We start from the raw sequence: 27,623 nt of genomic DNA on the forward strand, positions 1-27,623 counted from the left end.
GACCTACGGCTCCCGCGGATTCTGGGATCAGGAGTCGGGTTATCCATGTGGTTGGGAAAGGTGGAGGTGTGTCACCATCCGTGCCTGACGCCTGTGCAGCATCGTGGCCCGGGCTTGAACTTGAAGACAAACGAAAAGGCTTGCAATGGCTTTTTCGGAAGGAAACGCTTAAACGCAACCCTTTACCGCCCGAAGCCGTCGATCACCAAATCGGACCGCACTGACCACAAATGTTCGCTTCAGTCCAGGAGCACTGCAGGAGGTTTCTTCATGATCCCGGCCTGCACGGCTATACAGGCTCTGAACAATCACTTGAACACGGGAGGTAGTCGGGCTCCCCTACGGCGGAATCAAGACTTGAAGGCCCAAGTTCTAACATAACTCAAACATACAGACTAATGGTGGCTGGGTATATGAAAGCGTTCTGGCTGTTAACGTGTTTGGTGTCCGTGTGTGAACTGCCCCCCTTGTTTCTCTCCTATCAGACCTTTAGCTCCGGAAGACTGAATCAAGAACACCTAAACCCCTATAACGTATAAATGCCACCGCAGTTCCTCGATTAATTCCAACTCACTCTCAAAATCCTCGTACATCCTTCCCTCGGAGCTTGGCAAGCCTCTTTTCAAATCACTTTCAAAGTATCTTTTGCGAACCTATTGCAACTCAGCGCCAGCAAACCTCCACCTTCCAGTCATGGGAAAGGCGATTTTCCAACCAAAGAAAACGTCAAAGAAATCGAAGAATAGGTAATATGTCTATACTCACCGCTTTCACGAATATTGTTGACAAAGCCATTTCCAGAGTCACTTCGAAGAGCTCTAAGGCCAAGGGGACCCCACTAATTCCTGAAGAATCTCCCAAGAGAAACTCCTCCATGGCGACTCCCGCATCCACCAATCCTCCAAGCTTCAGCAACAAGATGTATGATCCATACACCCATGAGCCAAGCCCCGTATCTGGGTCATACTCTCAAGCCGCACTCCAGCACACGACTACCATTCTAGCTCCGCATCACCAAATCAACGCTTATCCAAACTTTCAAAACACAAACTATGCTTCCACACCCTATGCCGCCAGTGGCAACTACACATCATCGAACACGTACCATCTGCAGACCGCTCAAGCACAAGTGTCCGACTCCTGCCCTGCCGAACGGCTTTCTACAACAGATGTCTTCTACACTTACGAAGAATCGTACAAGAACTCGTCCACGATGTTGGAATATTCCTCCGAGGCTGGGGATCCTGCAGACCAATATCAGCCACAGAGCCCTCAGCTCCAGACATGGGCGGAGGAAACGTCGAATACGAACTTGCCTGTCAATGAGAGACTGGTTAGGTCTAACTGGGAATAGAGCCAATCTCAATTGTGAGGTAATGTGAGTCTACTCCATGTATGGCACTATGCTGGCATCTTGCGTGGAGAGGGTACTAAGCGATCGGACATTTCTGGGTTTGCGTTAAACTTAAAAGGGATTATCAATGATGTACTAATAGAGTATTTGGATTCCGTGTGCTTCCAATAGCTCAATCAGTATCATGCTGATAACGGAGAGTAATCAGCAAGTGATATAATTTCAAGCTGCGAGTGCATTTCCCATCACCGCTGCATCCCATAGCGCCGAGCACGGACGGCCATGCAACTCTTCAAGATACGAAAACTCTTTCATATCCGTCTTTATCCTACCCCATTCTCATAGCTGCAACGCGTCGGCAACCTTGGATATTCTGACCCCGAACCAGGCCTTGTGCGCCGCCCCGACATCTATGATGCCACCAACAAACAACAATCACTTCACGAGTACACCAATCATCCCATCGGTTGCAAAGCAATTGAGGTTGACGCCATCAATGCACGACTTGAGCTTCTCGGCAAGAATTTTGCAGACCCGATCGTGGACAGGATAGCCTAGGGGGGGGTCTTATTGTAGATTAACGCACTGGGCGAGGTGGTCGTGGGCTCGTCTGTATGTGAATGTGGGGTTTGTGTTGAGATCGATAAAAAGGTATGTGGACTTTTGAAGGTTAAAGAAGATGCCGCTGAAGTCCGAGCCAGAGTGGAGGTATTGAGTTCTCGACGGGGGGCTCAGTTGTGGGATGAGAGACAGGGGTGTCGAAGAACGGAACTCGTGGAGGCAAATCGACTTCGAGGCTGCCAAGAAAATCAACCCGAGTCCCGTCAACAAATGAATAGTAGAATGTCGAGATTTGTGTAGTTGAAGTAAGCACGTTTGGAGAATCGTTTCGGGTTAGGTTGCTTTCCCTTTTTCTCTGAAATGGCTAGCTTTGTCTGCAACAAGCTTCCAACTGCGTTGGACTTAACCATCTCCCCATGAGGACTGCTCAGACTTGAACGAGTGAACGAATTGCAAGTTCAATGGCTAATAAGCGGGATGGCATTGGGTAAAGGCAGGCTGTTCATTATAAGCCCCTCCATTCCTGTTTTCTTTCTCTACATCTCGCTTCGTCAAATTTGCTTTCTCGTGTCTCTTCGTCATATTTACTGGTATAACCACCATTCTTCGAGATGTGTTCGAGCGGGAAAGTCAGTTTTAGCACCGGCGTTATCACAGCACGCGACATACAGAAGGGGCGTCTTGCTGTTGTCGATATCAGAGCTGCTGTTCCTGATGGCAAGATCACTGTTTTTGCAGGTGGACCTTGCTTCTCTGAGATCAGTTCAAAATGCTGCCAAGAAATATCTCGGCTCGTCGTCACGTCTCGATATTCTATTTAACAATACAGGGGTCATAGCCGCCCCTGCGGGATGGACGGAAGATGGATACGAAATTCTCATGTATTGGCACCGTGGTTGGTTTCGACCGCCAGCTTGGTGGTGCTAGCTACTGTTCAGCACAGTGGCTTGAATAAGCTGTGGGCAGCGGCGAGCAAGGACTTTCAAATTGGGGAGTTTGATGTTCCTGTTGGCAAGAAGGCTGGGTCAAAACTTCCTAATGACACGGAGTTGGCGAAGAAGCTGTGGGATTGGACCGCAAAGGAGCTTCACTCGTGTAATCTGTGAACGTGGACTGGATGGAACGAGGATGATGGCACTTCAGAAACTTCACGACACAAATTACATGCTTGGTGACGATACCAGCTACATTGGCGAGGTCAGAAGCTAGAAGCCATCGCCGTGAATATGATGTAAGTGGTCACCGCCGAATGTAGTAAAGAATGCTACTACACTGAGGGCAATATATAGGTGCAAAACGATATCATTAATGGTTGGCTAGGCCTAATTAAGTAAAGTACAGGCAGAGTGAAGAAGGAAAGAGGAGAGGTGAGGGTACAACGCCTCGCTCTTATAGCCAGTGGCTCCAGCGATGTGTGTGTTCCAGTGTACGTGTTCCTCAGTACATGACGATATAAATGACGATATTAATAAGCTAATAAGCTCTCGCGAGTGACGCATGATAAATGAGAATGTAGAAAACTAATTAGTACTTGAACCTGGTGCTGGAAGGAATGGTAAACTGGTTAAGCTAGTGTGCCGCCAATTCAACAAATACCTTGGCCTCCAGAATACGAGTAAAGAGAAGCCCGCTGTCGCTGAAACAAGAGTCACTGACCCCCCTTTTAAGCGAGTTAACGATTACCGCCTTCTGATGTTCCGGACGCCGCGACAGTTACAGAGCTCCCTTTATAATACCAATTTCCGATAGCAGGCCACAATACCCTGAATGTAGATAGTGGAGTGGATCTTTGCTCGGACTAAAGTGATTATGGACTAGTGTTCTATCCTTAATCAACTCCTGTTGGGCTCTGGTTGTTCTTGATACAACGGCGCCAATTGCAAGGTAATCCATGCCAAGTCGATGGGGGGTAGCGCTGAAGTCGGAAGTGAAGTTTGTGACAGTCACTGCAATTTCCGGCCAAATCAGGAGGCAGCTCTCGGAAGGGTGTTGTTCACAGCCACTGCAAAACCGGTGAAGGTTGTTGGTGGCGTTTAGGGCAAGGACCTAGCCTTACCAGTGGGTCGGGCCACCCACCTAGCCCCCAACTTTACGAGGGAGCCTTGGTTCCCGTGCGGAATTGCTAATAGTATTTTGATTGCTTCTTGCTCGCTCTGATTCCGGGAATGGAGCACTGAGCTGCTTCGAATGTGATAGGAAATGATGGAATGTGACGGATGTAAGGTTCGCGGAAATCTGCAAAGCTCACACGTTCACCCCACTTCGTCTGTGGCCTCTCAGGGAAACACCTTCACTTCGGAACCTGGACAACTCAGCGACGGGCTTAACAATACCTCTACTATAGGCAGTCTGTTCTTTCTCTCCCTCTCTCCGTGTGCTCAGTGCGCCATGTTCTCGAAACCCATACGGTTGTGAGATGGTGTGATATGGGCTCTTCTCTCGGCTCCTTCCTTTTCTGGAAATGGATCCCCATCCTGCGTGGTTTGCGTAAGGAAGGCGGGATCTTCTCGGGGAGCGGGTGCGTCTAGAGTTGCGTCTGGAAACGGTTTCAGTGGAGAACCCGTGGCTGGAGTCCTCCTGCCCCCCATGGGCTTACACCGCTGCGCGCACCCTGCCTTCGGAAGCACGGTATCTCGTTCCATGGGGACTATTCCGGCCTTCCCTGCTCCGCAGCAGCCAATGTTCACGTCTCAACTCGTCCATCTCAGCTTGTTTTCCAGAAGGCTTGACTCGAGCACGCGGAGGGAATCCCAACATCAGAAAGAAGGGGGTTTGGTGTGCCGGTAGGTTGGGTTGATTCGGTTCGACGCGGATAAGAGCGCTTGCTTCCCCATTCAGTCTTCCTGCAGCCCCATCTCGCCACGTGTGCATTGATCTTCTGCGAGCCACAGTGTCAATGGGAAGCCTGCCGAGAGGCCCCGGGTAGGAAAGATCCTGTTCCCCGGGGCGGGATTATGTGGTTGTGCCCCAGCACACACCCCACGGGACGTGAATTCGCAAGTGACTACAGTATGTAGAGTTGATGGGACCAACCCCCTTGCCTAACCGAGATCAACGGTCGAAGTCGGCAGTGCGTGTGCATGCTGAAGGAGGGAAAAAGAAAAGATACCGATTAATTTGCACATGGGTAGTAAATATCCTTGAATGTAATGTCTGGTAGTCCAGTCCGGGATGGCCATGACAAAAAGACGCAAATGACAGAAATGAGCTGCAATTTTCGCAAGTCCTCGCTGAGATCGACTGAAAAGGAAAGGATGTGCCGGCTTTCATGTCAAGTCAACGGTATGGGACCCTTGTCCAAGGGAGATATAGTAGCTTTTTAAGATACTCGGCTTTGAAGAAGGCTGTCGCTCAACATTAAATTTGAGAGGCGGTGTCAAGCCCAAGTTCTAAGACCCAAAAATCAGAGTCCCAAATGCGTCGCTCATCAGCTGAATGGTATTCTTTCTTTATCGGCGCATTTTCCTTCACCCCTGATTAGTTGTCCAACTGAGTTACGGGACGAGAAGAAAAACTAGCTAGTTCTAGGCAAGTACATAACACCCACCCTTTCCCCAGCTCTCCCTCAACCCAGTATCTGTCACTTTCCAGATACCTCTAATCTTCTAACTTGGGTCCGTTTCGCCTCAACTCTTTGGACTTCCCCTGTTGGTCAGATGGCGGGCTCAGATGACAAACTTCAAGCAAGTCCCAGTAAGTCGGACAAGAGGTATGAAATCTAGCGTAGCCATTCCCATTAGATGGACACTTCCTAACATGCCATGCAGTGCTATTTCAAAGACGGCTCCAGAGCCAATAAACGCACCCACTGGAGACAACAGCTCACCCTCCACATCGAATGCACCAGCTCTCCACTGTAGCCTCGCCCCAAATAACAAGAATGGCTACAGCAAGACCACTGACTCTGCTGCACACGATTCCCGATCTGACATGCACTCGCTTGCTCTATCCGAAGACCCCCATGAAGTTGCTCCTGCCGACGAGCAAAACCAACACCAGCTCCAACGGTGGGTTTACGAAAATCGTGACTCCGTCGTCCCTGTATCCGAAAGATTCCAGAGGCCTGGCTAGGAGAATAGGGAGGGACAGACTTGAGGCATACGAAGAGCTGAGGGTTGAGTCACTTGACAAAACCTCCCCTCGGCTAATCTGCCGTAATGCCTCAACAAGATCTGAGAACTTCAAAAAAGGGGGGATTTATTGCCCGAGTTGATGGATATAATGGATTTATGCATTCCGGCCAGGCCAAAGCACAATCACTTCCGTTTCACTAGATAGGTGGTCTTGTACCGCACTTATCTAAAGAAGGGCAACAAAAAGTTGTCATGTATGGCAAAAAATAAACTGTGTGGCTGGGGGTTCTGCGTAACAAGTTTGGAAAGTGTGAAGATAGAACTCACTCAAAATTCCCAACTTCGTAGAACCGAATTCGATGAGAACATGCAACCTTTCAATGACAAATCCAGGCATAAATTTCCCCCCTCAAGCAATCCTCCTCTCTTCCCTAATATCCTCCCTACACCCCACCTCCCTCAACTCCAAGATATCGTCCGCTTCCCTCGCACCTCTCCCTTAACCTTCCTTCTCCAAGAAACAAAAATTCCAACAGCAAGAATCACAATGACCAGCACCATAACCCCCCCAATAACACTACCAGCCACAAACTCTTTGTATTTCTACTGCGGCACATACGACCCCGCCTCGACTCCATCACTCTTGCTGCAGTGCGTTTCCCGCTCCACCTCCCCCTTCGCAGTCGCCGCCGAGCCTGCAATCGATCTCGTAAAGGCTACCCCTGCGGAAAGAGAAGTCGAATACAACGTCTGCGTTTCCTGGAGCGTGAACCCCCCCGGTCTCAGTAGTCTTGACTGATACGCGGGATCCGGGTAGCGTAAGTGATATCCGCGTCGTCTCCTAACCAGCGTGGTAAGTGTCCGATGGTGGTTTGACCGTGGTACGTTATGTGGACGTAGAAGGGCTCTTCGTGGCATGTTGATTGGCAGTGGAGGATTGAATAACTTGCTTCGGGCCCTACACGGGGCGTTGCATAGTGGGGGAGGTCCGATCCGCTAGCTGGAGTTAATTATTCTGCTATTAAATGGGAAGGGAGGAAGTAGTGACTGAGATGCTTTTTACCATCGTATTGCGCTGGGATTGGCAAGGCAGTCGGCGTAACACTCTTGCAAGGCACGATAGGGTACGCATGATGGATGTAGTTAATCGAAGTTGGGTTTTCCGCAACCGAGTACTTTTAGATGAGAGTTCCAAAGACAGGTCTTGTGGCTCGCGCAGGTATATGGATTATCTGGATTATGTTCAGCACAGGAGTAATACGAGAGTCCGAGAAACCTTTCTCACATGATTCGAATTGAACATAGCCGCAAATATGAGGAGGCTCGTAAGTCGAAGGAGTCTCGATGTGGGTTGCGCGAGTCGCGAGACGGCGCTGCTGTATCCAATGACGCCGCTGTAGCATGAGAGTGCCTAGTCCTAGCCGTCGACGACGGTCCCGTCCATTTTATAGCAACTACGAGTGCTAAATGCAGGTACCAGAGTAGGATGCCGTGAGGCCGCTCGGCGATGACATTTGGGCGACAGCGAGGTCCCTACAGTGTTTACAAAGCTGGGGTAGGCCCAACAGATAAAAGAAAAGGGATTAAGGGATAGAAGCACAACAACCACGAAGTGTCACTGGGTAACGTGATACATCCCAACCCTTCGGTCGTGGCGCATTGACGCCAAAACGGGGGCTTGAGAGAATGCAGGACATCAAAAGTTCGATGTAAAGGTGCGCTGGGGTGGGCGAAGTCTAAACCATAGCAAGCTGACATGCAAAAGCAATTTTTACTAGAGCTCATGTATCCTTGATCTCAACGGAACCAGCTCCGTGATCCCGGGATCCCGACAGCCCGGGCCTTGTGTGATGTGAAATCGTGAGGAATGTAGATCATTGGTACCAGGCGAACTCCGAGGACAATTACAGAAGCCCTCATATCATCGACTATCGATTTGACTGGTCAATTTCTGATAAAGAAGCAAAAAAGAATGAATGAAAGGTTCTGTAAAGACAACGGCAAATTCCACCGACGTCTATTTTTTCCCCCATGACGCTCTCCAAACCAGGTTTAGCCGATTGAATATCTGGAATCGAAATTTTCCACTCCACAAACGCCAGCGCCTGCAATGCCAGGAAATGGATGCGAGTATCATGATGGTGCAGCAGCAGCATCTGATTCCTCTATTGGGACGTCAGCTAATGCCGCCGCTGAGCCAGTGGCGTGAAATCCATCCAAAGTCACAGTGACAGCTCCGGCTTGAACAAGCTGTTTGGATATTAGTTAGGCTGAGGGGTCAATGAATCTCGAACAAGGCACTTACTGCTCTGCTTAAATCGTCAATCAAATCATCTGGGTCCTCGATGCCAACACATAGTCTGATTATATCTTCTGGCATCTTGCGTTCCTTCCTCGTCTTCGCATCGATGCTCGCGTGACTCATCTGGCATGGCATGCTGATCAAGCTGTTGACACATCCAAAGCTCACACTAATACCCCATAGTCGAGCAGCCTCGACGATTCTCTCGGATAAAGTAACATCCCCAGTCTCGAAGGACAAGACAGCTCCTGCTCCTCTTGCCATGGACCAATGGAGATCATACTGAGGGTGGGATTTCAATCCAGGGTATCGAACTCGGAAACCGTGTGCTTCAAGGAACTCTGCAATTCTCTGTGCATTCGATTGCTGTTTCTCCATACGGATTGCCAGAGTTTTGATACCTCTCATGAGCAGAAACGCGTCATTGGGCGCCAATCCACAACCAGTCGAATTGATGGTGAAATACATCTTGTCTCCGATCGCTGGGTCATTGAACGCTAAGACTCCAGCCATGATATCGTGGTGTCCTGAAAGATACTTCGTTCCGGACTCGTAGACGATATCCGCGCCGAGATCGAGGGGGTTCGATAGCAAGGGAGAGAGCATGGTGTTGTCAACCACTACTAAAGCCGTCGGGTTCATCTTATGCACAATCTTCGCAATCGAAGGGATATCTACAATCTTGATCAGGGGGTTTGTTGGAGTCTCCAATAGCACCATAGCCGTCTTCGCTGAGACAACTTCCTGCACCCGCTGCGGAATCGTGGTATCGACATGGTGGACGATGATTCCGTGATTGGTGGCCATATACGTCAACAGCCTGTTTGTTCCTCCGTACAGGTCATCACCGGTAATAACCTCATCTCCTGGTCGCAAAATTCGCGTAATAACATCCAAAGCACCCATTCCTGAACCAACAACCAGTGCTCTCGAGGCGTTCATGATCTTCGCAAGATGTCTCTCCAAGTGTGTCCGAGTTGGGTTTCCTGACCGAGTGTAATCGTACTCCGAGCCTCCCGAAGCAGAGCTCTGCTTGAAGGTCGCCGATTGATAGATTGGCATGCTTGAAGCTCCATATTGATCCTTGCTCTCTGTATACACCAACTCCGTGGCCAAGGCGTATTTTCGACCATTTCGAGGACTCGAAGGTGCCGGAGAGGGCGGCAGATCATGACCATCCAGGTCGATATGAGGAAATGCTTTGCCTACGGCTCCATTGAGCTTGCTCTCTCCAAACCCTTCTGATGGCCGTGGCGGTGTAGACATTTTTCTCTGTCCGAATATCGGTGGGACCGTGGTGGCAGTGGGGTTGTCGTGGGTGATGCTGTCCGTCTTCTTCAGGTCTCGAATGCGACTGAGGTTGAGCTCAATCGATGCTACCAATTGCTCCACGGGGATTTCCCTCTTATGTACCACCAAAAATGATTGTGGAAGGTTGAAGTTGAGTTTGTGCCTGGGAGTCACCAATAGCGGTTTCGTGGGGTAAAACAGCTGCCGGGATCGCGGTGGCGTGCTCTTTTCGCTGTCGTCTGAAATGACGTGCTCAGACCCGCGGAGCCAATACCACACCAGGGGCTGTGGCACGCAAGAAAAGAGAACAGTGGAACTGTTTACTCTTTACGTGGAAAAGGGTGAGTGAATCTAGAAAGGGAAAGAGGTTTGCCATGGACAAACTACCAATATTCATGAGAAGAGATGAAAGTCTTCTATCCTTATTTACCCTCACACGAGCTCTGTGCTCCAGCAACTCCATCGTTATCTGCCGCAGTTCTATTTGAAACCCGAGAAACGCCCCCGCCATATGCTACACAACTACACAACTATCCAAGTATTACAGTACCCAACAAGTTTCCAGGCTCAATCCATTGATTCCGCTGCATCATTATCGTCGAAGTCTTCGTACTCATCGCTTGAGCCCTCAACCTTCTTCTCGGCCCGCTTGGCTGATTGCTGGGCATGATTATCCTTGATAATCTGTCCACCCCCCTTCCGCCCGAAGAAGTCCTCTGTCCTGACGCCCCTTATGGAATTGGCATCCGCTCTAACTCCAGCCATAGTAGCACCCTGCTCTCTCTGCTCTCTCATGAACTCCCGTACTGGCACCATAGCTGCATCTCTGCATGCTTCTTTGATATCACTGCCTGACATGCCGGCCATTACCCGAGTCAAGTATTCGATATCAAATTTGTTAGGATCGATCTTGGTGTCTTTCAGAATGAGCTTCAAAATCCGCCGTCTCTGTGAGTTCGAGGGTAAAGAAACCGGGAATTTTTTCGGCATTCTTCGTAAAATGGCCTCGTCTATATCTTGTATTCGATTTGTTGCACCAAGAATCATGATTCGAGCAGGAACACCTGCCTCGTTTGCAGACGTCAGACCATCCCACAGAGTCATAAATCTTGAAGATGTTAGTAGCAAAGATGTGGACAAATATGAATACTCACTCTGCCTTGACCATACCGCTTGCCTCGTGCTCTCCGCTTCGTCTTTGCCCAAGAACAGCATCTATTTCATCGATGAAAACAATCGTCGGTTGTAATTTTCTGGCCAGAGAAAACACAGCTCGTACGAGTTTGTTCGAGTCTCCATACCACTTCTCTGTCAGGGTCGAAATATGAAGATTGATGAAACATGCTCCGCTCTCGTGTGCAAGAGCCTTTGCGAGCATAGTTTTTCCACATCCAGGAGGACCATAGAGGAGAACACCTGAAGGTGCAGCCAGGAGGGACGACGAGTGCGAGTATAAATGTGGCATTGTTAGGGGGTATATGACGGATTCTTTGAGCTCCTCGATAATATCTTCAAGACCACCGATATCTAAATTTGTTAGTTAAAAAAACAGGAAATTCTTTGGGTAAGACCGACCATCAAATCCAACTGGTATATCTTCTGGCGCAACAACCTCCATCGCTATTTGACTCTCATATTGATCCAAATCGAAGTCCTCCTTTCGAGGTCGCCGTGAATTATCCGTTCCTCTCCCTGAATCGTCCCCCGAGTCCGTGTCGTGCTTTAACCTGTCGAGCCTTCGAAGATTTGCCGTCGCCTTGACACGTGCTTGCTCATGCTGCTCTTTCTCCGAATCCGTCCCTAATGGTAGGCTGGACACTACACTCTTTGCAATATAATACATGGAGAAGCTCTACAAATATAGCCACAATTAGCAAATGTGCCTTCCTTTCTCTGAGGGCATGTGGTGATATAACTTACAGAGACAACGATGAGCAGGAGATCCTGCAGCAGGCCATACTTTCTTGACCCGCCATCACCCATCGTGATGATGTTGGCAGGGCCCTCGGATATTCTTGGCTTCGTGTATGGGAATTTCGAGATGATTTGCCTCGGTGTCGAGCGTGTAAAGAAAGCATTCGCGTCCGCCACAACTTTATCGGAGGCTGATAATGATATTGCTTTGTCAGTCTAGGGCGCATTGGGACTAGTCGCTCTTGCCTTACTCCGTAAGTTTACGCAGATGAACGCCGACGTTTTGCCGGGCAAATCAAGCGAGACAAAAAGGGGTCGTTTTTCGTTATCGAAATTAAATTGCGATAGAGTTTCAACTATTTCTTTCTTTAAAAACATTTATATCCATCATCAAAGGTATAGTAGTGTAAGGAAAAGATTAATTATCTTAATCCAAAAGCAGGAGCTTTGCAGTCGACCGTCCATTTTTACCCAACACAAGAGCAATAACCATTGTCTTGTGGATTTCTGCTTTGCCTGTGGTAGCATCGACTTTAATATCACTCTCCGTCTCCCAATTTGTACCTTGAATGGCAACGGCAACACTTTTGCCATCAACAGTCACAACTAGGGTATCCACGTCGTCAGTCTCCCCAGCTTCAAAAGTCCCACTCAACCTCAGCAGAGCCCGGCCATTGCCATCTACCCGCTTCTGCCCTTCAATTGTGACTATTGGCGGACTTGCTCCTCCTTTCGCAACCCTAGTCTGGGTCTGAATCAAGTCGCTCTCTAATTCCGGCGTCCCTTTAGGCGCTCTCCTATTCTTACTCTTCTCTTCATACGCAAATGCATACTTCAACAGCTTCGTATCATCATATGCCTTTCCAGCAAAGGTCAATCCGACAGGCATCTGCGTATCCGCCATGATTCCCATGGGAACCGTAATTGTTGGAATTCCCAAATGTCGGATCACGCGATTGCCATTGGAATATAGAACCCCGTTCTTCCACGCTGCATCTGCGGATGCTTCATTTGTGTCTGTATCAGCGCGACCCACGTCTGCATTAGCAGGAAAGACGATGCAGTCGAAGTTTTCTACCTGAAGCCAGAATTCGAAAGACTTTCGCCGATTTTCGAGGGCATGAAGTGCAACTTCCATGCCTGGAAGGGAGTTGATCGATCCTCTGTCTTCGGAGACAAGGGACACAACCGTGGAGTATGGTATCGGAGCACCCAGCTTTCCATATCGATCCTGGAGGGCGCCAGGAGGGCGAGGAAAGATTTGAGACGCGTCGACGCTGGAGAGTGATGGATAGGCAGGGTCACCGTTCTGGCGCAAGAAGTCATCCCAAGCATAGGCAACAAGCTCGCGTCTTTCGATTGAGTTCCACTCTTCCGTGATGCCATCGCTAACAGACATGTTTCGGAGTCCCGTATTATTTGCTGATTGTGGAGACTTTGCGGGATTTAATGTGCTGACGGTATCGTACTCGGTCATGAGAGGAAACTCCGTCTCAACCACTGTTGCGCCTAATCTCTCGAGAGTCTTCTTTGCTTGATACCAGAGGTCTAGGATGGATTGACGGGTATTTATTGGGTTGTTCAAGGTTTTTGATTTTCTAATATAGATCTTTGGAACACCGATGCGTTTGCCTTGTAGCGTCTTAGCGTTTGTCAGGGACTCGAAGGACGGCGGTCTGACATCGGAAAGGGGAGGGAGTGTGACAAAAGGCTGGGCTCGCCAGAAGTCTCCTGCTCTGCGCTCATCCTTGACCAGAATAATGTCCAAAATTTCGAGCAAATCTTGTACATTGCGATATGTGGAACTACCACATCACACGTAGGATATAGAGGCCAGTTTCCCCGTATTGAGATTAGTCCTCTCGAGGGTGTGTAAGCTACTAGTCCGTTGTTAGAGGCAGGGCTTCTTCCCGATGATACCGTCTCTTCAGCCATGCCAAACGCAGCAAAGCTGGCAGCAGTAGAGGTTGCCGATCCATTAGAAGACCCCGAAGCGAATGCGGCGGTAAGATAATCCTTATTGTATGGACTTTCGGCTCGCCCGTAGACACCGCGTTGCATCCCACCAGCTGCCATCGGCGGCATGTTTGTTTTCCCAATCAGGATAGCGCCAGCATCTCGAAGCTTTTGAACAGTGAAGGCGTCCTCGTTGGCTACGAGATTTCGAAACGCAGGCGAACCGGATGCTACAGTCATGCCTTTCACCTTATAACTATCTTTGACAGTGAAGGGAATGCCTTCTAGTAGTCGTATGGGAAGGCCACTAGCTCGCCGGTGATCTGATGCAGCCGCATCTTCGAAGACTGATAAATTCAAGACAGGTATCGAATTCAGCTTCCCCTGTCGATCGTAAACCGCAATTCGATGCAGATATTTTGACACGAGCTCAACACTGGTGATCCAGCCCTGATCAAGTGCTCTGCGTATCTCGTTGATTGAAGCTTCGACTATGCTAAGACCATTGCCGTGATCTGACACAGGGTCAGGAATCTGGAACAGAATGAGACCGACTTCTGTGTGGTTGAGGAGGGAAGACACTTACAGATGCCATTATCTGCGAGCGCGTAGGAAGTTGAACATACACCAACTATATTCGTTGTTGGTGTCAGAAGAGATGAATCAGGCCAATGTACGAGTTAGAAGCCACTAAGTAAGAGGATATAGTCCTCCAGTGAGTGGGGGAAAAGCGTTCCAGAGATCTGAAGGCTAATTGCCCACTCTTGGAATTACTCAACCCGTCGTAAGCCGAAACTTTGCTCAGATCTCAGAATATGAGAGACGCAAACCTCTTTGAATCAATGACAGAAAGGAGAGGAACGTGTTTAAGTATTCGATCTACCATGACAAGTTTAGGTCTCGGTCCGTAAGAGTTTTCTGACTTCGGAGTTCGGACTACCAAGACGGTGTTGTCTTCGCGATTTCCTCCCCTAATGGTATCCATATTCGTTGGCCACTCGGCATTCGCCTCCCACTCATGGCCAGCAGAGCTTAACATCTGATTCTGGCTAAGAGGGGAAGATTTGGGTGCTTTGTTGAGGAGATGCAAGTGCACTGGGTTTCGGGGGTTTCTCGTCGAGGTTTGATGTGGCTGAGCTCCCTAGCCGAATATGGACTAGTTTCCGGCTTGATCGTGGCTACCGATTCTATTTGTTTACTTCCAAGTTCCCACCAACCCATCCCCTCACTCGTTGCTATCCTTGCTACAACTTCTCAACACCCTAGCATTCATCTTGCGCACGACATCCAACGCGTTGATATACCGTCTGCAACTCAATTGCTTTGCTTCGCTCTCGAAAGTAACATCCTTTCGCTTCGTCGCGTGTTTCCAATTTAATACTCGCCGCGACGCGGTAGCAAGCATTTCTGGCTAACATCAATCATCATCCGACCCAATGCCGAAACCAAAGCACGCACACTCGACGCTCTCTGGACTGATTGACTCGGATTCTGAAGACACACAATTCGTTGACGCGATGCCTACTCCAGATTCAGCTGCCGAGAATAGAGCTCCTGGGAAGAAAGCGCGAGGACGGCCTAAGGTTGCGCCTGCGAAAGTAACGAAAGCCAAAGCCCCAGCTCGCCGCACAAGCGGCCGTTTGACTTCGAAGGCGAAAGCAAATCCCGCAACGACGACAAGGAGCAAGAGACCAGCGTTGGCAGACAAAACGAACCAGCAGTACGCGAGTGAGACTGAAGAAGTGGAAGATTTTGATGCGAACGAAGATGTTGATATGGGAGGTCAAGATGTGGAGGATGCTATTGTTGTAGAGAAGCAGACAAAACCCAAGACTACGACGAAGAAGACTACGACGAAGAAGGCCACGACTTCTAGTAAAGGTAAAGCGACGAAGGAGATGTCATGTACAAACAAAAACATCGCGGATACTCCCGATGCATCGAGGCCAGTGTCGCGCGTGACGAAGAAGCGAGGTCCATCAAAGAAGGAGACACCTGCAGATCCTTCACCGGAGAAGATTGTAATGGAGACACAAGTCCCGCCAATGGACATTGATGCCGAAGCTGAGGAAGATGAAATAGTTGAGAAACCCATCACCAAAACAGCTCATAATGCTTCTCGTGCACGGTCGAATTCGAGACACCGCCAACCGTCTCTACAGCGGCGACAGGTTGGGAGTGCATCAGACACTGAAAGAAACGACCCGGCTTTGAGAAGAAAGCTTGGTGAAGTTACAAAGAAGTACGAGAATCTGCATCTCAAGTACCAAGACCTTCGAGAAATTGGGTTGAAGGAGGCCGAGAGGAATTTTGAACGCCTAAAGAAGCAAAACGAGGAACGAACGAAGAGTATGTCATGTGCAAATTCCATCATGGGTATTAACTAACTTCCTTAGTTTCTAACAACCTGATTGCAACTCTCAAGGCAGATGTTGCTGCACAGACGGCATTGGCTAAGGATTCAAGTGTCTTGAAGAAGAAACTCGATACTCAGAAGAATGAGATTGCTTCCCTACAAGCACAGCTTGCAAGGATGACCGTTTCGTTATCGGAGGCACAGTCAGAAAATAAGACATTGTCTGCAAAATTGGCTGCAAATCGAACCGCTGCTACCTCAGTCGAGAGCACAACCAGCAAGGTCCCAAGTAGTGCGGTCAAAGCTAATGGTGGCATCCGGATGGTTGGATCTGCAGAGGCTGCTCAGGTAGCACAAGCAGCCCAGCTTAAGGAAGACATCTACAGTGATCTCACTGGTTTGATTATCAGAAGTGTGAAGCGTGAGGCTGAAGAAGACGTTTTTGATTGTATTCAGACCGGTCGTAACGGCAGTAAGTTGATAAGCCTTGTTTTGCCTGAACTTTACTGACCAAGTTCGCAGCTTTACATTTCAAATTAGCTGCCGGAAACGAGAAGTCCGCCGACAGCTATGACGATGTGCAATGCAGTTACATCCCACAGCTTGATTCAAGTAGGGATAGAGCTTTGATGGAGTTACTTCCAGATTATCTTGAGGATGAAATCACATTCCCAAGACCACAAGCTGCGAATTTCTATGCCAGAGTTGCTAAGGCCTTGACGGACAAGGCCGCTTGAGGAATGTTTTGAGAATAGTGAGGAGTAATGAGTTTGAACGGTGGGCATGAGGAGTTAAGGAGCATTGGACGTCCATGTTAGACTTATTGGCGTAAGAGCATGCATTTTTGATTGTTGTATTATACCTAGTTCGATTCCGCCCTGAACATGGAAATTCCCTGAGGCTGGTCTATTAATCTCCTCTGAAAGTCGCATGAATTCAGTGCATTGGTTTGTTACCCTTTAGCTGGAGACAGCCCGAAACAGAAGTCCGAGTTCCTTTAAGCGAACAGATGCATACGTTTCCCATGACGTTTTTATCGTGTATTAAAACGATAAAAATTACGAGAATAGACTTGCTTAAGAATGACTTCCAATTCCGAAGTATGCTTCCAGAGTTTCGATATAATTCAAGGCTGTATTGAGCGTCGAGAAATCTCAGAACCCTATTTAGCCTTAGCGCGCTCTTTTAATTTTTCCGAGCGAGATGACGGTTGCGTCCCATCAAGGTAACAATTCGTTGATCTCCAAAACCTCCATCCTCCTAATTCTGAAGACACGCTCTTCAACAAAATTTACATATGCATTTGTCCATCCAAAGGACGCGCCATTCTTTTAGTAATTTCAGAAGAGACCTGATTTTACGGGTTCCAGACCATTCAATTATTTTCTGAGGACGACGCGGTTCACAACTCTGAAAGAGAACAATCAAAAACCCATTTACCATGGCCCGAGTCAATCGCTTTGGCTTTTTAGTCATTGCGCTCACTTTCCATTTGGTCTACATCTTCTCGATATTCGATATCTATTTCGTCAGTCCCATTGTCTCTGGCATGCGAGAGTTCGAGGTGGTAAGGCCAGAGAGTGTTGAAGCCCCTGCAAAGCGTCTGGTTCTTTTCGTCGGTAAAGTTACAACTTTCCATGATAATATTTTCCTATTTACTAACTGCGATCAACTGCACAGGTGACGGCCTTCGAGCGGACAAAGCTTTCCAATCATTTCCGGAACCATATCCCAAGGACGATGCAGATCTCGTCCGCCGACCTCTTGCCCCCTTCCTACGATCACGCGTCCTCGAGCACGGTACCTTCGGCGTATCGCATACCCGGGTCCCTACAGAGTCTAGACCTGGGCATGTGGCTCTGATTGCAGGGCTATACGAAGATGTGTCTGCCGTGACGACTGGATGGAAACTGAACCCAGTCAATTTCGACAGCGTGTTCAACAGGAGCAGGCATACATGGTCTTGGGGAAGTCCAGATATCTTACCAATGTTTGAACTGGGCGCTGTACCTGGCCGGGTCGATACATACACGTATGCCGCAGAAGAGGAAGATTTTTCTCAAGACGCAGTTCATTTAGATCTCTGGGTCTTCGATCGGGTCAAGGCGCTTTTCGCTGATGCGGCCAAAAATGCGACCCTGGATGCTGAATTAAGACAAGACAAGCTTGTCTTCTTTCTGCACCTTCTGGGGCTGGATACGAACGGGCATGCCTACCGACCATATTCGAAGGAATATCTTAACAACATAAAAGTGGTCGATGAAGGAGTGAAGGAAATCACCAAGTTAATCGAAGACTTCTATAATGATGGCAAGACTGCTTTTGTCTTCACTGCAGACCACGGAATGAGTGATTGGGGTAGTCATGGCGATGGACACCCTGACAATACTCGCACGCCTCTTATTGCATGGGGTTCAGGTGTTGCAAAACCGGTGACGACCACTGATACGATTGCACCAGGCCACGATGAGCTGTCTGCAGATTGGGATCTGGATCATATCCAAAGACACGATGTTTCTCAAGCAGATGTTGCCGCATTGATGGCATATCTTGCTGGTCTTGCTTTCCCCGTCAATTCTGTTGGCGAATTGCCGTTGTCATATTTAGCAGGAGATATTGCTATTAGATCCGAGGCTTTTCTCGCCAATTCAAGGGGCATACTTGACATGTATCGCGTCAAAGAAGAGCAAAAGAAGGCCACTGAGCTGCGATATCGACCCTTCAAGCCGCTTAGCGATGAAGCACATTCTATGGAGCACCGCTTTTCAGTTATCAGAAGTCTAATCGATCAAGGAAAATACGAGGAAGCCATACAGGAAACCGCCGCCTTTGTCAAGGTGGGTCTAGAGGGGTTGAGATATCTCCAAACCTATGATTGGCTTTTCCTTCGAGCATTGATTACCACTGGCTATTTGGGATGGATCGCATTTGCACTTACAACAGTCATCGACCTTCACGTACTTCACGGCAAAACCGAGACTTCGAGGACCCGTCTCGGAAACATTTTCTTCTCTTCCATTCTTGTATCACTTTACGCTTCTTTCATTGTATCAAAATCGCCGTTCACATACTATGCTTACGCCATATTCCCCGTTGGCTTTTGGGAGGAGGTTTATGCCCGCCGGAATGCTTTGATGGAGGGGAGGAAAGCCTTGTTTGGTCACATCACGTCAGCTGGCGGTTTCGTAGTGCTCCTCTTGAAAGCTGTCATTGGCTTGATTCTTATAGAATCTCTAGTAAGGCTGCCGAGCTTCCCTCCGCTGGCAGTAATTGACATATGCTCTAGGCACTTGGGTATACCCATCGAGAGGTCTTCTCTATATTATGGGCAGCTGCTGCCTCGTGGCCGGCGTTTTACGGAATGGCTTTTCTGCAGGCAAACAAAGAGCTTGCAGGAACTTGGGTAGTATCTTGCTTAGCCATGAGCTCATTTACTTTATTGCCTGCTATGAAGGTTGAAGATGTCACCCTTATGTGAGCAGGGTTTCCCCATCCCACTTGTGTTAAAACTGATGTGGTCCAACAGCCTATCCGGCGGCGCCCTAATGGTTACAATTGGCGTCTTGTACCTTGTTTTCGAGAAAAAGTTGCTTTCGAAGTCAAAAGTAGCCAGAGATTCAACAGCAGCGGCGGATAACGCTTTGTCCAGATCGCTGGTCGGGATTCAGGTGAGATACTCGGAGATCGGCCTATGACATGTTTCTGACAGAAGTAGATTGGCCTCATTATCCTAGCCATGATCGTCACAAGGTCGAGCGCATTGTCCCTGCAAGCCAAGCTAGGACTTCCACGTGGAAACCAGATTGTTGGGTGGGCTGTTCTAGGTATGCATATTCTTATTCATGCCCAGATCCTTACTTAATCTCAACAGTTCTGCCTTTAATTATGCCATTCTTGCATCGTTTGCAACCAAACAATCACTACCTGCACCGATTGATGGTCATATTCTTGACATTTTCTCCGTTATTTGTCATTCTCACGATATCGTACGAGGGGCTTTTCTATTTAGGTTTTTGCGTAACCTTAATTACCTGGGTTCGCCTCGAGCACAGTGCTTACACATACGACAAGCCACAGCTCAGACCCACCCCGAATGGGACTGCTGCTGTCCCTGGCTCTCTAGCACCTTCTCCGTTCCGATCGCTGACCTTATCCGATGCACGAGTCTCATTCTTCTTCCTTACACTGCTCCAGTCAGCCTTCTTCAGCACCGGAAACGTCGCATCAATTTCGGCTTTCAGTTTAGAGAGCGTTTCTAGGCTGATCCCTATCTTCGACCCCTTTTCCCAGGGAGCATTATTGATGTTGAAGCTGATGATTCCTTTTGCTTTGATTTCGGCTAACCTGGGGATCTTGAACAAGAGGTTAGGAGTAGCTCCGTCCGCACTCTTCATGGTGGTGATGGCTATCAGCGACTTTCTCACTCTGCATTTCTTCTGGGTTGTCAAAGACGAAGGATCGTGGTTAGAGATTGGATCAACGATCAGTCACTTCTGCATTGCAAGCCTTCTTTGCATGTTTGTGGCCAGCTTGGAAGGGGTGAGCGAGCTATTCATTGCTGGTGTGGAGGTTGAGGATAGTTCACCACAGTTAACCAAAGAAAAGGAGCTCGGTGCAACTGTAAATGGAAAAGCTTCCAACGGCATACCGAGGAAGCCTGTCCCGAATGGGAACAGTACATAGTGTAGACGAAGGATATACGAGTGTCAAGTTCACGATCAGGAAGCGGAGATGAGGTCCTTCACATTGTCACATTATTTCTGTTTCACTTGTGACGTCATAACATAATACTCCGCCCACACGCCTCACAGTCAGTTGAGCTTCGCCGCAAATAACGGCGCCCGATTTTTAAGAAGCTGACACGGCAGGATGAGGTATTCAAGCCAGGATGGTGTTTCAACCTCGGCATCTCCACTTTTAACTGTATCCGTTCCGTCCTTTAGAGTTGCGCACCCCCCTACTTTCTGGGGTACGCCTGCAGGGGAACGATCTACGGCGCCTTGGTGAGGTTTGATTTGAGTTTACGAGCAAAAAGGGGGTGTGGAGCGGGTAAAACAGGGAGAGCTGACATCGGAGGATTCCCATTGCTGTGGGGATTCTGATCTGGGGAAGGGAGAAAGCCAAGTTGTGAGCCGAGCCGTCAAGGGTCAGGCACAGATCAACCGCCTTCCCCTCTCTTGTGCGTGTAAATTACCATACAGGCACCAGGCTCCTCACTTAAATCTTAAAGCGGAATCTCCCTCTGCTCCGCCAGAGATATATGCTATCTAGGGGCACAGAACGTGGCTAAGGCTCTCTGCCACTGCTCGGTATCACAAGCTTGTCTGTTGTCTTAGTTGTTTCGAGTGAGTCCTTGGCTCGACTTGCCTCCCACCGGCTTTCAACTGCCTTGCTCCCGCTGGATCCGCACGCTCCATCTCCATCATTTCCCCATCGCTCTTGTTGAATTCTACGTAATCCGATTTGATCGGAGCCAGCCAGGGGCCGTTGGATCCAAAGTCCAGAAGTGGTCGCTCTCGATTTCCAACCCGGATTCTCCCACGGCTGGCAAGGCTGTTAGGCCTCCCCGGTTGTGTAAATACTCAATGATGTTATAATTGTGTAGAAGAGCGGTCTCCAGCTTCATCCATCGTGCCCATCGAGCCACGTACAGCAGAACTAGCATGAAATCCGGGTTCAGGGCAGCTCCATCCCCGCACGTGAGGTGTTGGAAGGCTCGACCCCAACTTTTTTGCTGACTGACCTGACGTCCAATTCGATTCCCTTCGCTTCCGGCCTTTGCCCAAGCCCCTCGAAAACCCCATCAACAGCATAGCATCAACACACAACCAACCTACAGGGCAGCTCTGCACGACGGCGGCGATAACGCAGACGCATTGAACGCGGCGGATGAAGACAGGACAGCATCATGGACATGGCCATGGCCTCCAGCGAGCCGGCCGCGCAGCCGCGACCGAACGGATATGCAGGACCGTCGAGTAACGCACCACAAGGATCGAACCCAATGCCAAACAATCAGACTCCCGGCCACCCGAGCTTTAGAAGGTGCGTTGAAAGGTTGCGCATGCTGCTTGGAAGTATTTATCGCTGACACGCAGGTACAAAGACAACGTGCGTCGCGAGCTTGTGAGGTACGAAGCCATCCCATTCCTTTTGTACAGGCTGCGGTCGAAGCGTGCCTCGGCACCGAGGATCGAGTGTAAGTGAGATAATTGCTAATCAGATATCATCCAACAGACCTGTCATGCGAGAAAGGTAACCAATAATTCCCCAAAAAGCCTCATGCTGTGGACACCGATCACATTCATATCTTGGACGTCGCGCCGTATAGGGACACATGGTTGACGGTTGTAGGTTCGATGCGATGCCGCCAGCTTGGGCGTGCCATGCACAAACTGCGTAGCATTCTCCATAGAATGCAAAATCCCGACGCCGAAACGGAAGAAGACGGCTACTGGGAAGGCAAAGGATTCGGATAGGTATGGCTGCCGAGGATGTCATGGGAGTCCTCGAACTGACACGAGCAGTGACCGCGGCGAAGCTGTCGATGAACGTTCCCCTCGAAATGACTCCCCCGGTACAGGCCGAAGCGCCAGTGTCTACAATTCACAGGATGGAACTCCTGCTACCTCTCTCACCGAGGCACAGTACAAACAGCGACAGGATGACGATGGTATATACGCACAATTCATGAAGCCCAAGTTTACAAGAGCTCCTATCAAGGAGGCCGGTAGGGTGGCATATCTCGGAGAATCCTCGAATTTGACCCTTCTCGTTCACGACAGACACGGAACTGCGGATGTTGTGCACTACCCTCTGCCTGAGCATGTCAGAGGTTCTAGGGCACGATTGACCGAGTTGGACAACGTGGAAATCGATATCCTCCACCAACGAGGCGCCTTCTTACTGCCACCGAGGTCTCTTTGTGACGAGCTGGTGGATGCATACTTCAAATGGGTTGCTCCAATTGTCCCCGTCATCAACCGAAATCGATTTATGAAGCAATATCGAGACTCGAAGAATCCACCCTCCCTGCTTCTCCTCCAAGCCATCCTGCTTGCAGGATCCAGAGTCTGTACGAACCCTCAGCTTATGGATGCCAATGGATCAACCACACCAGCCGCTTTGACGTTCTATAAACGCGCGAAAGCACTTTACGACGCTAACTACGAAGATGACCGAGTTACCATTGTCCAGGCTCTTGTACTCATGGGCTGGTACTGGGAAGGTCCCGAAGACGTGACGAAGAACGTCTTCTATTGGAGCAGAGTCGCAACGATCGTGGCCCAAGGTTCAGGGATGCATCGAAGTGTCGAGGGTTCTCAACTAAGCAAAGCCGACAAACGACTATGGAAACGAATTTGGTGGACACTCTTCACACGTGATCGATCAGTTGCTGTCGCTTTGGGCCGGCCGGTTCATATCAACACCGATGATTCGGATGTCGAGATGGTGTCTGAGGAGGACTTCATTGAAGATGATAGTGGAGAGCCCCCAGAGTTCCCAGCCGATCCGTTGCACATTCAGTTTTTCTTGCAATATGTGAAGCTGTGTGAAATCATGGGGCTTGTTCTCTCACAGCAGTACTCGGTGGCGTCAAAAGCTCGTCGACAGAATGCCATTGACCTTACTCATAGTGATATGGCTTTGGCAGACTGGCTTCAAAACTGCCCCAAGGAAATCTATTGGGAATCATCTCGGCATCATTTCTGGTCTGCTTTGCTTCATTCAAATTACTACACTACTCTTTGCTTGCTCCACCGGGCCCACATGCCACCGGCAACAAATCAGCGAGGGGGAGGTTATTTGGATGAGCCCTCGTATCCGTCGAGGAATATTGCGTTCCAGGCCGCGGCAATGATCACATCTATCATTGAAAACCTTGGAGCACATGATGAATTGAGATATTGTCCAGCGTTTATTGTCTACAGCTTATTCTCTGCGCTTATCATGCACGTATATCAGATGCGATCGTCAGTACCCTCAATCATCCAGGCTACCCAGGAACGGATGCACATCTGTATGAATGCCTTGAAGGATGTATCAAGAGTATGGCTTGTTGCAAAGATGGTGTACACACTTTTTGAGTCTATCTTAGGCAATAAGGTTCTCGAAGAGAGACTTCAAAAGGCTGCTGGGAAAAGGCATAAGAAAATGGCCCAGAGTCTTACCCAGGGCATCGACCAAGTAAAGAAGGAAGAATCCACAAAACGAAAGTACGATGACATGGCTCTCGATTTCAACGTCAACAATCCACCTGCGCCTCAGGAATCGTATGAGCGATCGCGACCTCAGACACCAAGTCACACCCCAGGACGCGAGATGGGTCATGGCCTTGCTCCTATGGCAGCACCACCGATTGCATCGCCAAACTCGACACGACAAAACCAAGATACTTTCATGGGTGGGACAAATTCTCGTCCTCATACCAGACCTGCGACTCCATTCAACCCCTCATTTTCTGTTCCAGCAACGCCTCCTGATTTGTACCTCGTCACTCGCAACTCGCCAAACCTTTCACAATCTATCTGGGAGAATTTTCAACCAGACCAATTGTTCCCGGAGGGATCGGCTAGCATGCAAGCTAATCAATTCTCATCTCCACCGCCCCATAATCTGGATCCAAACTTAATGCCTCACATGGGAATGCATCAGCAAATGCCAACTCCGGGTCAGACGTCTCAGCTACCTCAAAGGATGAGAACTGGGCAGCCTGGAATGAGTGGCAGTCCTCCTCAAGGGAACATGCTTCAGCCCGGAGTGGCAGGTTATCAGGTCCAACAAAATATGTGGCAAGGAGGTTTTGATCCGCCGATGCAGGATCCTCAAGGCCATAGTCCCAGCGACACCTTGAGCAATACATCTGCGCAAGCAGTGCCTATGACTATGAATGTCGAAGACTGGTAGGTTGTTCGTCTAGTTGATTTCAATACACGTCACTGACTCGAGATAGGTTTCAATTCTTTGGCATTAACGGTGATCTTAGCGGAATGAACGGGGACGTGCCTCTTGCTTGAGGGCATTGCCTTATTGAACTTGTCAAAGGTGTCTTGGTCGTCTGGGAAATGAAGCGTTGGGATTTTTAATTACAAAAGCCAATGGTCGTGTTGATCGTGTTGTACATTAGGGGTGGCATTTTATGAGAATGAGCTTCGTAATTCAAGGACGATGGCATAAGACTTTTGTGTTTATAAACGTACCTGAAGGTGAATCGTGACCCGAACTCGTGCGGTGATGTTTCTGATGAGGCTGAATGCGCGGATCCTGCATCCCCGCAAGATCCCGGCTTCTGATAGCCACTTGTCCCCTTCATCCACGTAATCAACGTCAGCGAATTAACAACCAAATGCACCAACATCCCATCGGAATGCTATCACCATAATATATCACGTCGATCGGATGCAACAGGAAGCCAGCACTCATGCAGGCACACTGCACAGGAGCCGCTGCCGCTGCCGCTCATACCCATCATGATACCGTCGTCCTCGATCCGCGCGGCCACCACCTCGAACCTCCGATCCGACTCGATTCCGCGAATAGACAGTAGTGTGAAGAGGGTAGAGGGAAGCAATGGGGGTGAAATCAGACCTAGGAATCGGCGGCTGGCGACTGCGGAGCAGGAGTTGGTCAGTACGAGTGCTACGAGTACGCCTGGTGGCAGCAGGGCCGTGAGTCCGATTCCGCAGAAGCATCCGAGTAGGAGGGTCGAGAGGGGAGGGGGGAATGGAAGGGGTGAAGGGAGTGGGAGGCCAGTTGGGGGGTTACTGGCTCCGCCGAGGGAGACGGGAGGCAGATCGAGTCCGATCTCCACGGGCGTGTCGGGCATCTGGTGGGGGGCTTTGCAGGAGCTTGCCAGTTCGGTGCTTGGGGGGGATGTGGCCGAGGAGGAAGGGGCTGAGAATGGGGAGGGCAGTACTTGGGGGAAGAAGAAGGCGGCAAGTGGGTTGGGAAGGATGAGGCTGCCGGATGCTTGGGGACCGGAGACAGGGTTGCCGAAGAAGAATGATGGGGGCACTGGCATAGGGAGTACGAGTGAGAGGGATGCTAAACTGATGCAGAGGAAGAGGCGGGGTGTCTTGGAGGGGAAGGACGAGGATAAACAGGTTATGGATACGAGTGGGAACTATAAACGGAGGACATCGACGGAAGAAGCAAGGCCTGGAAGCTCGCAGGAAGACGACTACGCGCTGGTTTATATACATCATGTCAAGCCCCACGATACACTGGCGGGTGTGGTGCTGAAGTATAACTGTCAGAAGGAGGTATTCAGGAAAGCCAATCGATTCTGGCCCAACGATTCGATACAGATTCGCAAAACCGTTGTCCTACCGGTTGATGCTTGCACGATAAAAGGACGACCTTGCGAACCACCTACCCCGAACTCTCCTCAAGGAGTAGATCTCCTTGCTCCTACACCAGCTATCGAAGATCCTCCCTTCTCGAATGGAAGCACATGGCCAGGAGCCTCGTCGTCACAAAACGGGACGTCTGCAGAACGTCCCGAAGATACTGAACACCCTTGGACTCACGTCCGCTGGGTTTTACTTGATGCATCGCCAAATTCGAAACCGGTCGAGATAGCACGAATGCCTCAAAAAACATTGGGATATTTTCCGCCTCGGCGAAGAAAGAGCCAAGCCACACTTTCCTCAGTCTCTACACCTCGTGGATCCATGGAATTTCCACGAGTATCACAATCTACTTCGAATGATCCTTCCAGCAGTACAGCAAGTACACCGTCACGACGAACGAGTAATCTTGGACCTCGACCTCAACAACCTATGAACACCATTGGAAGCTACTTTCCTCCTGTGCAACCCGGCACTCGCACACGCCGCGAAAGCGTGAGCGAAGCTGCGGGTCGATTAGGATGGTTCAGTGGCCCTGGTGGCGTTGGTACATTTGAGAAAAACGTGAGGAAACCTGGTCCAGCACAAGACGGCTTGAACAGCTGGGCAAGAAAACACATGCCCGGTCTGGCTATTGATTCTCTGCCTTCCACCTCAATATTAGGCGCGGAGACTGCTCATTTTGGATTTACCGATGAGCTGGCTAGCATAGCTGAAGGTCCTGTCAATGGTAGGGCAGTTAGTGGTACTAGCACCCCTAAAGGCGGCCAAGGTCTCGGTCTCGAGAATGCAGCGTCTGTACTCGAAGGTTGGGTACGGAAACTGGCTACCAAAGTCCCTGGAACACCGAAGATAGGTGGCAGGGCAGATCATCCGGACCTCATCGAACTCTTAGACGGAGCAGGCAGCGATGACGGAAGAGCATTCGACTTAAACCCTGGTGTTGGGAGGAGTTCAGCGCCAGCAGGTACAGGGAGAGAAGATCTGGATGGGATGATTAGAGGCAGAGCGACTGCTGGTGCGAAAGGGGGCAAGAACGATTGAGTGGGTGCGCGAATGTTGGATTTAGGGGACACGGTATGCATGAGATGAAGGCGCATTTGGACACGGCGTTGACTGAGCGGACTTATTCTTTTCGGGCTGGTTTCTTGAGACCGCTGGGTTGTTTGAATTTGAGACATAGCGAGAGGGTGGCAGATGACACTGAATAAGGTGTTGATTTGAAAGTGAGAAATGAAATTCATTTCGAAATTGAATTGTTCATGCTTGTCCTACATACCCATTACCCTTGATTTGATTTGATTTTAACTCGATTTGGGGCAAGCGCCTTTTTCATGCTCTCAGCTTATTTTCTTCGGATACTGTACTCTTTCTGATATCGAGGCTGCAGCTACGGGACAGGTGATTGGGTCATCACTAGTCCACATGCAAGGTGCTTTTGTGTTGCAATGCGCACAGTACTCTTGTA

General features: G+C 49.5%; 8 protein-coding genes across 8 annotated transcripts; 5 read left to right on the plus strand and 3 right to left on the minus strand.

Moving 5' to 3' along the window:
• The first annotated feature begins 5,405 nt into the window (after positions 1-5,405).
• K444DRAFT_266454 (uncharacterized protein) lies at positions 5,406-6,115 on the plus strand. The gene is made up of 2 exons (XM_024871441.1): positions 5,406-5,624; positions 5,683-6,115. Exons 1-2 carry the CDS (start codon positions 5,572-5,574, stop codon positions 5,984-5,986), a joined length of 357 nt encoding a protein of 118 aa, XP_024727255.1. The 5' UTR covers positions 5,406-5,571; the 3' UTR covers positions 5,987-6,115.
• A 2,006-nt stretch (positions 6,116-8,121) lies between these two features.
• K444DRAFT_648290 (cystathionine beta-l) lies at positions 8,122-9,556 on the minus strand (the record flags this gene model as incomplete). The annotated part of the gene is made up of 2 exons (XM_024885445.1): positions 8,122-8,238; positions 8,294-9,556. 2 exons carry the CDS (start codon positions 9,554-9,556, stop codon positions 8,122-8,124), a joined length of 1,380 nt encoding a protein of 459 aa, XP_024727256.1.
• A 380-nt stretch (positions 9,557-9,936) lies between these two features.
• On the minus strand, positions 9,937-11,628 carry K444DRAFT_657366 (AAA-domain-containing protein). Its single transcript, XM_024886152.1, has 4 exons — positions 11,501-11,628; positions 11,156-11,432; positions 10,735-11,107; positions 9,937-10,688 (listed from the first exon to the last, which is right to left on the minus strand). The coding sequence occupies exons 1-4, from the start codon at positions 11,561-11,563 to the stop codon at positions 10,148-10,150; spliced, it is 1,254 nt and encodes a 417-aa protein (XP_024727257.1). The 5' UTR covers positions 11,564-11,628; the 3' UTR covers positions 9,937-10,147.
• A 293-nt stretch (positions 11,629-11,921) lies between these two features.
• K444DRAFT_648292 (amidase signature enzyme) lies at positions 11,922-15,391 on the minus strand (the record flags this gene model as incomplete). The annotated part of the gene is made up of 4 exons (XM_024885446.1): positions 11,922-12,100; positions 12,146-13,276; positions 13,312-13,965; positions 15,370-15,391. The coding sequence occupies 4 exons, from the start codon at positions 15,389-15,391 to the stop codon at positions 11,922-11,924; spliced, it is 1,986 nt and encodes a 661-aa protein (XP_024727258.1).
• Positions 15,392-15,824: 433 nt separating this feature from the next.
• K444DRAFT_266718 (uncharacterized protein) lies at positions 15,825-16,716 on the plus strand. Its single transcript, XM_024871444.1, has 2 exons — positions 15,825-16,278; positions 16,329-16,716. Exons 1-2 carry the CDS (start codon positions 15,984-15,986, stop codon positions 16,541-16,543), a joined length of 510 nt encoding a protein of 169 aa, XP_024727259.1. The 5' UTR covers positions 15,825-15,983; the 3' UTR covers positions 16,544-16,716.
• Positions 16,717-17,055: 339 nt separating this feature from the next.
• Positions 17,056-20,550, plus strand: K444DRAFT_621734 (GPI ethanolamine phosphate transferas-like protein). Its single transcript, XM_024881960.1, has 6 exons — positions 17,056-17,425; positions 17,487-19,042; positions 19,093-19,280; positions 19,333-19,474; positions 19,522-19,630; positions 19,678-20,550. The coding sequence occupies exons 1-6, from the start codon at positions 17,248-17,250 to the stop codon at positions 20,487-20,489; spliced, it is 2,985 nt and encodes a 994-aa protein (XP_024727260.1). The 5' UTR covers positions 17,056-17,247; the 3' UTR covers positions 20,490-20,550.
• Positions 20,551-21,593: 1,043 nt separating this feature from the next.
• On the plus strand, positions 21,594-24,856 carry K444DRAFT_266525 (uncharacterized protein). Its single transcript, XM_024871442.1, has 6 exons — positions 21,594-21,851; positions 21,913-21,937; positions 22,044-22,061; positions 22,161-22,285; positions 22,334-24,709; positions 24,760-24,856. Exons 1-6 carry the CDS (start codon positions 21,715-21,717, stop codon positions 24,821-24,823), a joined length of 2,745 nt encoding a protein of 914 aa, XP_024727261.1. The 5' UTR covers positions 21,594-21,714; the 3' UTR covers positions 24,824-24,856.
• Positions 24,857-25,120: 264 nt separating this feature from the next.
• On the plus strand, positions 25,121-27,425 carry K444DRAFT_621736 (carbohydrate-binding module family 50 protein). The gene has a single exon (XM_024881961.1). The coding sequence runs from the start codon at positions 25,277-25,279 to the stop codon at positions 27,197-27,199; it is 1,923 nt and encodes a 640-aa protein (XP_024727262.1). The 5' UTR covers positions 25,121-25,276; the 3' UTR covers positions 27,200-27,425.
• Positions 27,426-27,623: the final 198 nt, after the last annotated feature.

Source organism: Hyaloscypha bicolor (assembly GCF_002865645.1).
Source record: "Hyaloscypha bicolor E unplaced genomic scaffold K444scaffold_183, whole genome shotgun sequence".
Classification (NCBI taxonomy): domain Eukaryota; kingdom Fungi; phylum Ascomycota; class Leotiomycetes; order Helotiales; family Hyaloscyphaceae; genus Hyaloscypha; species Hyaloscypha bicolor.